Raw genomic sequence first — 14,635 nt, forward strand, 5'->3', positions numbered from 1 at the left:
ACTTCGACAAACTATTTTGACATTTCCCCCACTATTCGTCCACCAAACAACCAACTCCCATTGTAGATGGGAAAGGTGAATTTTGGTTGAGCCCAACATGAAATTTTTGGTGAATAAAGAAACGTCTTTTCTTAAGCTCAACATAAATCTAACAGTAATATAACAACGTTTTGGTAGAAAACTGATTCCACCGATTGATCCATCGATGAATTTAAAAACGCTCTCATAGATTTATTAAGACAAATCACAATACTGCCAACTAAAATGTCAGATTTTCATAGATAGTCCGAATTTGAAATAATCGTGAATGGTTTATAACAATATAATTCCCATTTATTCCTAGAAGCTCTTGCTCAAGTTGTCAATAACCGTATTTATTACAATTACCTACAATGGCTAAAAATACGGGCGATCAGGGACTGTTTGAGTTGGTAATACTGAATTTTATTTTTAAATGGTACAACTGGAGTAACTTCCGGTTGTTGACGGCTTGACACTGAAAATAATTATATTGTTCTGGACTTCGAATTGAATTTCTTTCTACCGTTAATTTTTTTTCTCACAATTTAACATTTTGTCACTGTTAATATTACGCCAGATATCTGTCAAATTAAACCAACAAAACAATAAAACATATCTGGTTGCAGTGTTGAAAATAGGCGAATAAAAAATGTTTCTTAATTGTGTTGCCAACATAAACAACCCTTGATTACCTCATAGTTCAGTGGAATTTTTAATTCGAGAGACGTATTGTTGGTTGCATACGTAGCTTTGATGTTTCTGAGTGTTATTTTAGGAGTTTCTTTAATGAGTTCGTGTGTAAATTTGTTTTTTTTTTTTGGCATGAGTGGGCCGTTTTAAAACCCGAGTGAAACGAGCGTTTTAAAGGGCCACGAGTGCCAAAAAAGGCCTAATTTAGACACGAACAAGTTGAATACAACGACTTTTTTTGTTCGACGAATCCCTTAAAGGCTCCAAATCGCTTAAAACCTTTAAAATTAGCTTGACGTTTCGTTTTGACAAGTTGTGACATTTATCAAAATCCGTTCACACAGGAGAAAATTCTCAAATTTTGACAGCGAACAAAAAATGAATTGAAACATTTTAAAAATTTACTAATTCGAGGCAAAAAATCGTTTTTAATTAGTTTTAATCTTAAAGTAAAATGTGGATATTTATTAAGAAGAAGCAACGAACTTCAAAAATCATAAAATTCCGTTTTGGAATTTTTATCAATGATCTTTTCGATAATCAGTTTTTTTTTTAATTCGTCAAACATCCTGATAAATCGTTTTGTTATTTAATTCAATTGCGCAATCACGTCAAAGTGTTATCTCCAAATTAGGATATTGTGGGCCAAAAATCAACAGTTTTGTTGATAACTGCAGAATCAAATGTGTAATCAGAAATCAATCAACAATAAGATTTTCGCAAAGATAATTTTTATTTAATAATAAAAGTCCTATCTCTCTCGGTGGAACAATTTTTAACAAAGGACGAATACATTCTTCCAGTTTTTATTGTATTTGTTAATTTTTACCACGCCTCGTTACAGAGATCATCCTGGCACATGTAACAATTTCCTCCCAATAATTGGTTGACGGTCACACAATTTTCTACCACCTGTGTCGTGCTAAAAACGCACTCTTTTCGCTGCAATAATACACCTAAAATACAACGATTAAAACTCAGTTTCACAAACTAAATCGAAAAATACCATTTGCCACAAAACTACTGGACCAGCAAGTGTCTTCCGCTGAACACTCTTGCTTTGAGAGTGTCCCACAGTTGGAGTTTAGGCACTTGTAGCATTGCAATGCTCTAACTGTAAGTTAAAATTAATAGAGAAAAACTTAGGTACACATCTATGTAATTTTAATTTGTGCGTAGAGTACGCTCAAATCAAGAAGTACATGGGCGGTTCTGTGATTAACATGACGACCAGTTAGACTGGAGATCAAGTGATGTGTTGATGTGTATTTTTCTTTTGAGCACGCTCTACTTTACCTTCGGAGAAGAAGAAACACAGAACAAACGCGAAAATCAGTAGAGCTTTCATTTTGAATCGTCTTGTGACTGGTGGTGTATTGTGCCGTCGACCTTTTAAATTGGTTTTATCGATTATCAGCACTAATAATCTTTACGATTAGCAACAAAGTGTGGCAGTTTGTAGATGATGGGTGATAGAAAATCTTGATAAGGTCGTTCAAAGACTTTTCTAAACTGTTGTCAAGGATATTTTTGAAAAGGAACATCGATTCTACATTGCAGTTCATTTAATTCACGTCTGGAGCGAAGACATTTCCTAAATACCGTGTGTTGTGAGCTTATTGTCCCAAATTCGATAATGAATAAAAAATAAGTTTTCAAAATTAACCAAACATTTTTTCCATCTTGTGTAAATTGTCAAATATGAACTTGAGCTTGAGCTCAATTTGTTGATAACCGTATTTATTACAATGTACAATGGTTAAAAATAGAAAGTTCAGTTGAATTTTTAACTCGAGGGACGTATTATTGGTTGCATACCTAGCTACGATATTTCTGAGTTATTTATAAATTTAAATATTGTTAAAATTTACTTTAGACGACGCAAGAAATCATTTGTAATTATGCAGTTTTAATATTAAGTACACAAGTAAAATGTGAAAATTAATTAAGAAGAAGAAGAACTAATGCAAAAATCACAAAAGTTTCCATTTTGTTGCGTTGAACTGAGAAGCCAGCGAATTGTGGAATTGGTTTTTAAATCACTTTCTTAGTGTGTTTTTATCAATGATCTTTTCGATACTCAGTTTTTGTTTTGAAAAGTTCGTCAACGGCCTTGATGAATCGTTTTATTATTATAATTCAGTTGTGCAATCACCTCAAAGTGTTTTCTCTAAGTTTCGATAATGTGACCAAAACTGCAGAATCAAAAGTGTAATCAGAAATCAATCGACAGTAAGATTTTCGCAAAGATATTTTTTATTGAACAATAAAAGTTGTATCTCTTTTGGTAGAACAAATTTTAATAAAGAACGAATACATTCTTCCAGTTTTATTGTATTTGTTAATTTTTACTACACCCCGTTACAGAGATCTTCCTGGCATACGTAACAACTTGCTCCCTCTAACATCGTGAGGGCTGCACAATATTCGGTCCCTGACGTCAAAGAAACGCACTCCCTTCGTCGGTATAATTTACCTAAAATACAATGATAAAAACTCTAGTTTGCAAACTGAGTCGATAAATACCATTTCCTATAAAACTAGCGGACACGCAAGCGTCTTCGTATGAACACTTTTCTTTAAGGAGTGTCGTACAGTCGGAGGTTGGGCATTCGTAGCATTGCAATGCTGTAACTATAAATTAATAGAGAAAAACTTACACATCTATGTAATTTTGATTTGTGGGTAGAGTACGCTCAAATCGAGAAGTACATGGGCGGTTCTGTCATTTACGTGACAACCAGTGAGACTGGGGACCACGTGATGTGTATTTTTCTTTTGAGCACGCTCTACTTTACCTTCGGAGAAGAAGAAACAGAGAACAAACGCGAAAATCAGTAGAGCTTTCATTTTGAATCGTGTTGTGACTGGTGGTGATTTGTGAAGTCGGTCTTTTAAATTGGTCTTATCACTAATAATCTCTGTGATTAACAATAAAGAGTGACAGTTTGTTGATGATGCGTAGTAGAAAATGATGATAAGATCGCGTTTAGCTCAAGGATTGTTCTGAACTGTCAAGGCTAATTTTGGAGAAGAAGAACAATTCATTTCATTCACGTCTGGAGCGAAGACATTTTCTAACTATGCTTCAAATTCGAGAAGCAATAACAAAGTTTAGTAAAACTAGCTTTCAAAATTAACCAAACATTAATCCATCTTGTGTAAATTGTCAAATATGAAATAAGAGCACTACAGTAGTGCAGTCACCCTCAACATGTCGCTTTTTCAGCGGCACCAAACAAGTTTAAATATTTGCTTCTTTATTAAAATTGGTAAATAACATTTAGTACAAAACTACTGGACCAGCAAGAAGAAGAGCGTAACTGGTGGCACGTTGGGGAGTTTTCTTTTTAAATCGATGTTATCGCGTATCGTGATTGTCATCTTTTCAGTAAACAACAAATGGTGTCAATTCGTCGAAGAATTTTATCTCAACATCTCAATAAGTTATTGTTTATTGACATCCGTTTTGATAAATTGGCTCCAAAAGCAAAGTCAAGCTGGGGAATTTTGACTCATTAAAGTTGCTGCAACTGCTTGGGCTTGCTTTTCTCTGATTTCGAAACTAAAGACAATCTTTAATCGTTGCACTTTGTTTGTTATTTGTAATTTGCTGATAATAACCTCATAATTAGAGTGTTATCAAAGTTTGTGTCATCTTTACAATAAATAACAAATTGGCAATTCCTTGAACACAACTGTTGATACATAATTTTTTTAGAAGGATCAGGAAGGTTTGACGCTTGCCAATGTGGAGTAATATTTATGCTTTTACTGCTTATTTGCAATACTAATTTGTGTCATCTTTATAATAAATAACTCATTGGAGGTGCAGAAAACCTTTACTCATTTTGTTTGCGCAAGATTTGACCAAACAAGTGTTTTCAGGTTTTGCATCATCTAGATTTTTGTTGCGATATTTGTAATCGCAAATCTGTTTATTGAACGATTGTATCATCTTTGGACCAACAAATTGTGACAAAGCAAAGTCAATGTGGCGAATTTTGACCAATAAGTCGATGTTATCACTTGAAAAATAAAAATAACTTGTCATGATCTGGACAGAAAATCTTGATAAGTTGTTGTTTTGTTCAAAAATGTTTCGAAACTGTTGTCATCAAATTATTTTTGGATTCAGCGAAAGCTTTTAACAGAATCACCAAAAACTCTTTCGCAACTAGCTTTTTGTGGGTTGAGCAACAGACAATTTCCGAGCTTCTGACGAAACTTGAAGGTGTCGAGTCTATTGTTAAAGAAGTACACCGCAACCCTTACATCGTCTATTAGAGGGTATGTACATAGTACAAATTTGTACTATGTGGAAAGTGGTGTGGACAAAGAAAGAACCACGAGGAATGTTCTCCTGGAAGAGCGGAAGTTCGGTGATTTCAGTTGCAACAAGACTCTCTCTGTTTGTAGTACCTTAAAGATTTGTATTTTCCCCCAAAACACTATTGTGTCCCATGTTTTTATTTTAATATGGGAACAAATTAGACATTTGAGTTATGTTCATGACAATTAATTGACAGATGTCAATGTGACGTAGCGGAGACTCGAACCAGCAATTGGAGAAATTATTGATGCTATTGATGATATTTTTCATAATTCGTTGTTTGAGACCTGTATAGAGTCGACAAACTGCTTGAATCCACCTTTAAAGACATTCCTGCTTCCAATTTTGCATCAATTGAACGTTTTTATTGCATTGTAAAAAAAATAATTGACATTTCTTTACTGTTTGTTTGGTATCCAAAAGCATAAGCGAGGGTCATGTGGTGAATGATTAATACACCAGTAATAAAAGATTTACTGTTTGTTTTTACAAGCTCGAGTCCGAGTCTTTGGAGATAAGTAACTGCGTTTATCGAAAACCACTAGAATCAAGAAGTTGATGACAGATTGACTTTATCGGAAGCTTTTAAATTCCAATTTGGGACAAAACCTTTCGCAACAGTTAAATAAATATTTCTTCTTATTTCTGGACCATAGTGTTGTGTTTTAATCATTTAATCTGTTGGAGGAAGAACAAGAATGAATTGAACCGACTGACAGTTTGAAACCCAAGTATTACTGGTTGCATAACCGACCCGTGTTTTCCGAAAACTATTGTTGCTTAAAAATAAACCGAGCCACATTTTTGCTGTGTAATAAAACTAGACCCCTGACCGTAGTAGCATTCTGTCATCTCGCCTTCCACTAAATTTAAAAGATGTAAAGTGACAACCGAAACTTGTACAGTCGCGAGCAATAAATTTTGGTCGTCAAGGTGATTCTTTGGCGCAATCGTAAATATCATAACCTATCATCAATTTTTTGACACTTTGTTGACGTGGGCAGGGAAATTTTTTACATTTGTGACAATCTAACCAAATTTTGAAATGACATTGACACCGGAATTTATTCCTCGCGACAGTACCTTGCAAGCAGACGAAGAGACAAAGAAGGAACGCACAAGGCGCAAATACTTTCATTTTGTACACTTGCGTCAAAGTAAATGGAGGATTTTGACATCGTCTTTTTAAACCAGTTCTATCGTGAATCCGATCAGTGATCTTCACTAATCATGACAGTTGGTTCAAGAGGTTTGAACAATTGAAGAGTTTTGGTGGGTTCATCGTAATCGATGAGTTACAAATTACAATCGATAAATCTTGACTGAGTCAGTATTGACGACTGTTTATTTCTATTTCGTTATCGTCAAGGTGAAGTGTTTTATTGACAGTTGCATCGACAACTTGCAAAAAGAAACAATTTTTAAAGCGAATTAGGTGATTAAATGGAATGTTACGATCATAAAAGATTGTGAAAGTAAAAACCTGAAGAAGATAAGAAGTAATGGTGTGAACGTTGCTGTATAATATTGTTGGTTGCCTAACCTGCAACTGATTTTCTGGAGTAATTCCCCAAAATATTTAATTCCCCGTTGTTGAAATAATTTCAAAATTTAATAAACAACAAATAACTTTATTAAATCAGCGGTCGACGATCTACCACTCTTTGTTACACATATCTTCATTGCAGACATAACAAGAGCCACCAGCACTGTTCGTGGCTTGACAATCCACCACAAGATTTGGAGAGTGCGAAGTGCATCCTTTGCTTTGATACAAGACTCCTAAAACATGATCAATCTAATTAGCGTCTAAACTATTACACTTTAGCCACAACCATTGACTTCCAGTCTAGTCGACAGACAAATGTATTCCAAAAAAGTGTCCGAACAATCTTCTCGCGTGATGTTTGCACAGTCGCGATCGTCGCAAGTGTAACATTGTTTCACGCCATCTCCATAAACTAGAACTGAAATGATGGAAACACAATCGTCAAGTCAAGCGACTCACCTTGAGCGAAACTGTAAGCGACGAAACACAAAATGATCTGGATCTTCATTTTGAAGTTTTTGGTGAACAAACGCAAATTCGCTATTTAAACATTTTTATAATCTTGTTGTGTAAACAATCTGCATCAGATACGTTTATGGTGTGGCTGGTATCGATCACGTGAATCTCGAATCGGATTCTTCCGAACAAAAGAACCGAAATTTATCGCATCGCCCATCTTGGAATGTCTGATAAATTGGGTGTTTTTCAAAAATCATCTTGTTTTTTCCAGATCGTGATGAACGGAAAAACACCCATCTCAGCTTTGCAAGAACTGATGGCCGCCAGAGGTCTCCCTCTGCCGACTTACATCGAAGAAGCTGTGGGTACTGGTTTCAAGTGTACTGTCATCACCACTGGGGTCACAGCTGTGGGTTATGGAAGTTCTAAAAAAGCTGCCAAGCACGAGAGTGCCAGACAAGCTTTAGTGAAATTGGCAGTTTTGCCCAAGGCGACTCAAATTGTTGTTTTGGAGCAGTCGCCACTTCGGATAGAGAAACCTTTGAAGAACTACGTCGGAGAGCTCAACGAGTACTCGTCGAAGAACGCCATCAAATACCCAGAGTACGAATGTGTCACGGTCTCCATGGCCGGAGAGTGTTTCTTCAAATGTACCTTCATGGGCAAGTCGTTCTTCGGGAAAGGCATGAACAAAAAAGACGCCAAACAAGACGCCGCCAAGAAAATGCTAGACCTGTGAGTCCCCGATTTCCCTCTTTCTTTTACCAATCGCCGGTTTTAGGGTGAAGTCGAGCGAACCCTTCGTTCCCAGCGCCTATCAGATCGCTGTGCAGAGACCCGAAGTCGACGCCAAAGAAATGAGCGAGATTTTCTCTTTGTACCAGAACCTGTCGGTGAAGGACCCGACGAAGAGGGTGTCCACCAGCAGCCACTTCGACCCGTCCCCTTTGATCAAAATAGTAATTGACACAATCACCGATGATTTTTTCCCAAATCGAATTGTTGTAGGGCGAGCAAGATTCAGCCTCGGAGCTCCAGGCGAAACTGAACCGCGAAGGTGTCGAGTACGTTATTAAAGAACTGCAACGTAACCCTCCTGTCGTCTACTTGAAAGTGGTCGGCACGGATTTGTATTTTATGGAGAGCGGTGTCGACAAAGAAGACGCCACGAGAAAGGTGCTCTTGCAAGTGCTCGAAGTAAAGAAGAGCGGATGTTCGTTGAGTACTGCAGATTTGATGAGTTTCAACTAGGCTGTTTTAAATGAAGAAGATTCGCGTGCTGTTTTTATATTTTTATATAGTACCAAATAACTCGTTAGGTTTAAGAGGTTATGTACACGACAGGTGTTTGACAGATGTCAGTTTGACATAAAGTGTGCAATTGCAGAAATTATTAATGCAAAAGTGTTTTTTAGTGTTTTTTATTTATTATAATATATATTTCGTTGTGTCCAGTTATTCGTAACTAACCCTACCTATTTTATCACAAACAACTGGAAAAACTTCTCCACGCCGAGCGACTCTGAAAAGAGCCGGTTGGGTCCCGCCTCTCGACATGCAGATTGTCTCGAAGAAGAGCATCGTTTTTTTGTCCAGCTCACTTTTACGGAGCCGCAGCCTTTTTTGCAGAGGGGGAGGAGAGGAGTGAACGAAACGAACACGTTTAGGATAGGAACGAAAGTGAACGAATTTGGCCCGGGGTCAGGTATTTATCGGAAGGTTGGGACAGGCGCGGTACGAGCGGGGCCCGGTCATTGGCCGACCAATGAGCGGGTAGAGTACCCCGAACAAAAGCGGGACACGCCCGGTATCATGTAATCAAACTGAGACAAAAAAATGCAATAGGTAAGTTATTGTTTTGATGAAAAAAGAGCATCCAACAAGTGAAGTGTTTTCTTGATAGTTGGATAACATAGAAAATAGCCAAAGGAATAAAATAAATTGAATAACTAAATATCTGACGAGAAAGCAAATGGCGGCTGTATTGTTGGTTACCTAAGGCGCAAGATAATTTTGGTGTAATTCTTCGAAACGTAAAATAGTCCTGATGCGACTGAGAACTATTTGAAATTTAAATTGACGGTTGAAGAGGAAGAAAAAACATTTGTCTATGTAAGAAACAACAATTTTAATAATTTTATTACAAGCAAATACATCAATTAACTTTTTCACCAAGCTTCGTTGCAGAGGTCCGTATCGCAGATGTAACAATTACCTCCATACAGAACATTGATGCTCACACAATTTTGCTCCAGCAGTGACGTCCTCGTATTGCAATTTTTCTGTCGATTTATTATACCTTAAATGAATACCGATCAGTTCGATGTTTACTTAGGTATAAATGTCAAAATATTAAGTAGGTATATGCCATTCACGATGTTTTGGCATAAGGGGAGGCTATGGAAAAAGTGCATTTAAGTTGGCAGTAAAGCTGTCTGTTGAATTAGGTTATTTTTTTCTAAGTTTGAGGTTATAAACTGCGTCATTGTCTAGTGCATTGTTGTCAGTTTTACTAGTTTGCAATATAAAATACTCACACATTTTTAATCCAATTTAACAAAACAGGAAACTGACTTGAACAGACTACAGAATAGTAGGGACCGGGACCGAAAGTTAAAGTGGCTCCTGCACCACTTAGATAACCCACCTATACAGTGTCTTAACCAACCATATAGTAACTTGTCAATGAATTTTTTATTTTAACCAAAACGTTCCTAGAACTAGATTGTATAAAATCTTGTACCTACTTATTAAGCCTTACTTTATTCGAATCTTTCTGCAAAATATTTACACACCCATCGTCCATGACAAAAAAAAGAACAAAACTATTCAACTTCCATAATTTCATTAGAAAATTCTGAATCATCATTACCTGCATCAAATTCCGAGTCAGATTCTCCTAATGAAATTATTAAAGGAAGAACGTTTTCAAATGAAAGATTTCTCATTAATTTTGCCCAATCTTCCGAAATAAGTTCTTCACAATATCTACAAAAATGTTGGCAAATTTCAGGAGTACATTTTAAAATAGACTCAAGCCATAAATTCACAACTCTATCGCGAAGTTATAATAGGGCTTACAAAACCGCTGTGCCATTTCAATTGGGTCGTTGTTTCTTCCTTCACTATCCGTGCTACATATTTATCTTGTACTCACCTACGATTGAATTTATACATAAAAAGAACTTGACTTCACTGTAACTTACTGAAAATATGTTCTGCAGTCTAATACAAACACCATCAATACGTTTTAATGTCGCTTAATTATGATTAGGGTAAATTCGGCAACATGTTACGTTCATTTTGATAGGTCCGCATGTCAGGCACTTTAGTGACAGCAGAGATGACACATGTATCCAACGTTAAAAAATGAAATCATAGCCTCCCCTTATGCCAAAACATCGTGAATGGCATATAGGTACCAAGTTCAGCAACCACGAAGTGGGAAGAAATGCAGACATCGTTGAGCAACCCGCATTTTTCTATACTAAGCGCGGTTGAGTCCTGAGCGTGGTAGCATTGGCTCGGTTTGCCCTCGACTGAAATTTATAAACTATAAAATTACGACACGAGGACTTAGATTTCTATACCTTGCGAGCACAAGACGAGACAAAGAACAAACGCACAAATCGCTGCAGATTTCATTTTGTAGTTTAGGATGGGACTAAATGGCGAATTGTGGAATCGTCCTTTTAAACTCGTTTTGTCACAGATTTGTAGCATTGATAAACGTCATTTTCTAGAATTGTTTGTTCAAGGAGCGCAACAGATAAATCATTGTTTTGATAGAACAAAAAAGTATTTCCAGGTAGGTATGTCGGAAGTTGTGCAATTTGTTTTTGTGACGATTCTTCTTTAGAAGATACCTCAGCTTAAGTGTTTTGTTGATAATCGTATCTTATCAAGCATATTCAAAATAAACGATGAGAATAAAGTACAATTAACTATCAAGGAATTAAAAATTCGCAAGGAAACCAAATGGGTGGTGTATTGATGGTTGCCTATGCTGACATATTTTTTTTTAATTCTCCCAAAATTCTGAGATATATTGATTGTAATATATTTGATTTTTATTTGCAGCTGTAGTATGTTAAATATTTGTATTTTGTCCCTAAAACGCTATGGCATGCCAATCTTTTTAGTTTCATTTTGTAATTATTAGAAATATTTGCGACAGTTTGTCAGATGTCAGTGTGACGTATCGGAGACTAAAGTCACTAGAACCAAGCACGTGTGCGTCTGGGATGATGCAATAAGGGAAATTATGGACGCATATTATTTATTGATTTTAATTTATATTTATATTTATTTAAATATATACTTTACAATATTATTATTGATAACTACGCCCCCGTACAATACAAAATGTATTGTTTCAACTGTTAACTGTTGTCAAATTCACTAAAAGTATTGCCGGTATTTATTTTTTTGCATATGGTAATGAAAGTGGCACTTTTTTACACTAAAAATCGAAGTGTTGTAATTTTTCATAAATCCTTTTAGACCAAATTTCTCAACTTACCTACATCGTAATATACATATGCAATAAAATAGTGTGTACAACATGTCATGAAGGTTTCTTTTTTTCACTTATAATTACACGAGAGCTCTTTTTTGTTAAGTAAACTTGACATTTCAATGAGAATTTTGTTACCTGGCAATTTAACGTAGGACGAGTATTTTTTTCTGACAGTTTTTTTGAGTTTAATTACCAGACAAAAAAACTCGAATTATAAATGTCAAGATTACTTCGACCCAAAAAAAAAGCTTGAATGTAATTCGGTAAGACAATTTAATGAATACGTAAATCACTATGATGCAGACCTACTAGAATCAGACGCTTTCAAACGTTAGGTTACGTTTTGTCGCTGTCATAATGACAAAAACACCGCTGGTTATGGGATTTTTAGTGTATGAATTAAATTGTCACTTAAATAAGTGAAAAAAAAGCTACCATCAAATTCTTAAAAAAAATATGAGTTTCATAACTAGTTGTGTAAATAACTAATTCACAGCAAAGTATACAAAACAATCACGAGAAAAAAAAATCATAATTTTTCATCGTCTTTTTAGAATTTGCAATTTAACCTGAACAGTTGAAAAGGAACAACTTTTAATTAATAACAACCAACTACATATACCATTTAACGTTTTCTCCAAGCTAGGTTGCAGAGGTCCGTTTCGCACATGTAGCAATTGCCTCCGAGTCAAGTGTTGGCGGCGAGACAATTGCTCTCTTCTCGTGCTCTGCTAGCGCAACCTTTTTGTTGCTGTATTACAGCTAAAATGAACACCAATTGCTTTAGACTTTATGTATCAAACTAAAGATGTTACATACGAATTTCTAAATTAGTAATGTCGATAGAAATACACACGTCGGTTAAGCCCTCACATTCTTGTACGCTTATCTTAAAGACCCGTCAGCGTAGTAGCATTGATTCGGTTGGCCTTCAACTAAAATTAAAAAATTGCAAAATTGGGACTCGAGCATTTAGGTACGCCTTTGCACCTCCCGAGTAGAAGAAGACAAAAAGAATAAACGCACAAATCACTACTGCTTTCATTTTGTATTCTGGGTTGGATAAACGATCAGTATCACTCGTAGAGGTATCACTGCTCGTTCAAGTTATACAATTGTTTTGATAAAAAAAAATCAACAGTATCTTCGTTTTTGTCATCAGCTTAAGTGTTTTGTTGACAAACGTATTTTATCAAAATTATCAAAAAAATAAAGAAGAAAATATATCTATTATTGACTAATAAATACGTCAAAAAGAAATTAAAATTGACTGCGACATGTGAGTGTGTTGTTGGTTGCCTACCTTGTCATGTTTTTACCCTTAATTCTCAAAAACCTAATCAATATTTGACCTTATGTAATACCGTGTGAACAACAATTACTGATTGAGTTGGCAATAAATTCTGGTGACTTTTGGTGTCTTTTATGTCATGTTCCAACGAGAAAACCATTTTATTAATAAAAGAATACAAAAACCAAGAAGTTTAAATATGAAATGTATACCAGCTTTCAATAATGTCAATAAAACAAACCGAAATAGGTACTAATTCACAGTCTTGAAAATTTCATGTAAAATTTTTTATTGCCAACTGAAACAGTTATTGTTGCTCACCCTGTAGTACCATGTGAGCAACAATTACTGATTGAGTTGGCAATAAATTCTAGTGACTCTTATGTCATGTTCCAACGAGAAAACCATTTTATTAATAAAAAAAATGCACAAACTAAGACGTTTAAACAAACCGAAATATAATCTGTTTCAAAATCAAAAATCCTCCAACACTCGAAAATACAACCGACAACGTCGCCAACTTTTGTTTTTAGTGTGTTTGCAAGTGTCGGAAAAAGTGGGGTTATGAAAGAAAACTGTTGACAGTCGTTTTGGTCGTAGTTCATCCCGTTTTTTATTCTCATTTTATTATTTCACTCAAAAGGTATGATATGATAGCTACCATCTTTATGTACATAATAATTATTTTGTGTTACGTAATAAACTCAACAGTTCGATGTCAAACTTTGGCGGGACGTTGAGCCAACCCAAAAAAATGAAATTTATTCTAGGGATTTCTTTGTTTCTGCCAACATAATTCAACGGATTTTGAAACAGATTATACATACACAGTCTTGAAAATTTCATGTAAAATTTGTTATTACCAACTGAAACAGTTAATGTTGCTCACCCTGTATAATAAACTCTGTCCACTCCAAGGAGTATAGAATAATAGGGAGGGGACATAAGCTAGCTTATGGGCGCGGTAAATTGAAGCGGTGAGGGACAAGGAAACGGGCGCAATTTTATGCAACCCGTGAGGTACGCCCCAGTTAACACTACTTGAGATGTTGGGAATTAACAATAAAACTGCAGGAAAATAAAACACTATAATTTTGTTTTGCATCACACATGTATTCAGAGTATGAGAAACTAGAAAACCACATTAAATATCACAACGCAACTGATTTTATTCACTTTCTTGGGGCGTACTAATAGCAGACATGCGCATTAAGGCGGCTTCACTCGACCGGCCGTATGTCCCCTCCCTATTATTCTATACTCCTTGGTCCACTCATAGATTGCTTGACATAAATGTTACAAAAAATGTTCACTCTACGCTACAACAAATAGATCCGTCGCGAAATTAAAAAAAAAATGGAGAGAGTAGGTTTACACGTGATGTTTTATTATCATTCTGCATGTTTGCACTTAGGAAAGACGAAAGAAAACTTCAGTATAGTAGGAGTAATATATTAGGTTTTATTAATACAGGGTATTTCACGAGTGATAATGTGCCCGACGGAATTAAAAATGCAACCCACAATACATTTTCGAATTTCCGAGAAAAGCTGGTTACTAAAATTAAAATATCCAGCTTTTTCCAGAAATGGCTTAACACAAACAAGAGAGTATTTAATAATAAATGCATGAACAAAACTTACCTCTGTATCATTTTCGATGTTTGTAATGTCACTTAAAGTGTTCATTATGCTAGATTCTTGAGACACGCACTCACTTCCCCAATTCAAAAAAATCAACAAAAATTCGCAACGGAACAGATCAGAACAGTAA

The 14,635-nt window shown here is 35.6% G+C and overlaps 1 protein-coding gene and 3 long non-coding RNA genes across 4 annotated transcripts; 1 reads left to right on the plus strand and 3 right to left on the minus strand.

Annotated features, from left to right (window-relative positions):
• Positions 1 to 1,425: 1,425 nt before the first annotated feature.
• LOC138133870 (uncharacterized) lies at positions 1,426 to 3,649 on the minus strand. Its single transcript, XR_011160551.1, has 5 exons — positions 3,510 to 3,649; positions 3,238 to 3,345; positions 2,008 to 3,187; positions 1,718 to 1,825; positions 1,426 to 1,667 (listed from the first exon to the last, which is right to left on the minus strand). It is a non-coding gene; the product is annotated as an uncharacterized lncRNA (long non-coding RNA).
• A 3,005-nt stretch (positions 3,650 to 6,654) lies between these two features.
• On the minus strand, positions 6,655 to 10,826 carry LOC138133868 (uncharacterized). Its single transcript, XR_011160550.1, has 5 exons — positions 10,643 to 10,826; positions 10,475 to 10,591; positions 7,053 to 9,351; positions 6,880 to 7,005; positions 6,655 to 6,826 (listed from the first exon to the last, which is right to left on the minus strand). It is a non-coding gene; the product is annotated as an uncharacterized lncRNA (long non-coding RNA).
• On the plus strand, positions 7,330 to 8,502 carry LOC138133866 (interferon-inducible double-stranded RNA-dependent protein kinase activator A-like). Its single transcript, XM_069051866.1, has 3 exons — positions 7,330 to 7,787; positions 7,834 to 8,011; positions 8,061 to 8,502. The coding sequence occupies exons 1-3, from the start codon at positions 7,330 to 7,332 to the stop codon at positions 8,301 to 8,303; spliced, it is 879 nt and encodes a 292-aa protein (XP_068907967.1). The 3' UTR covers positions 8,304 to 8,502.
• On the minus strand, positions 9,790 to 10,468 carry LOC138133871 (uncharacterized). Its single transcript, XR_011160552.1, has 2 exons — positions 10,259 to 10,468; positions 9,790 to 10,209 (listed from the first exon to the last, which is right to left on the minus strand). It is a non-coding gene; the product is annotated as an uncharacterized lncRNA (long non-coding RNA).
• Positions 10,827 to 14,635: the final 3,809 nt, after the last annotated feature.

This window comes from Tenebrio molitor, chromosome 6 (assembly GCF_963966145.1).
Source record: "Tenebrio molitor chromosome 6, icTenMoli1.1, whole genome shotgun sequence".
Taxonomy (NCBI): Eukaryota; Metazoa; Arthropoda; class Insecta; order Coleoptera; family Tenebrionidae; genus Tenebrio; species Tenebrio molitor.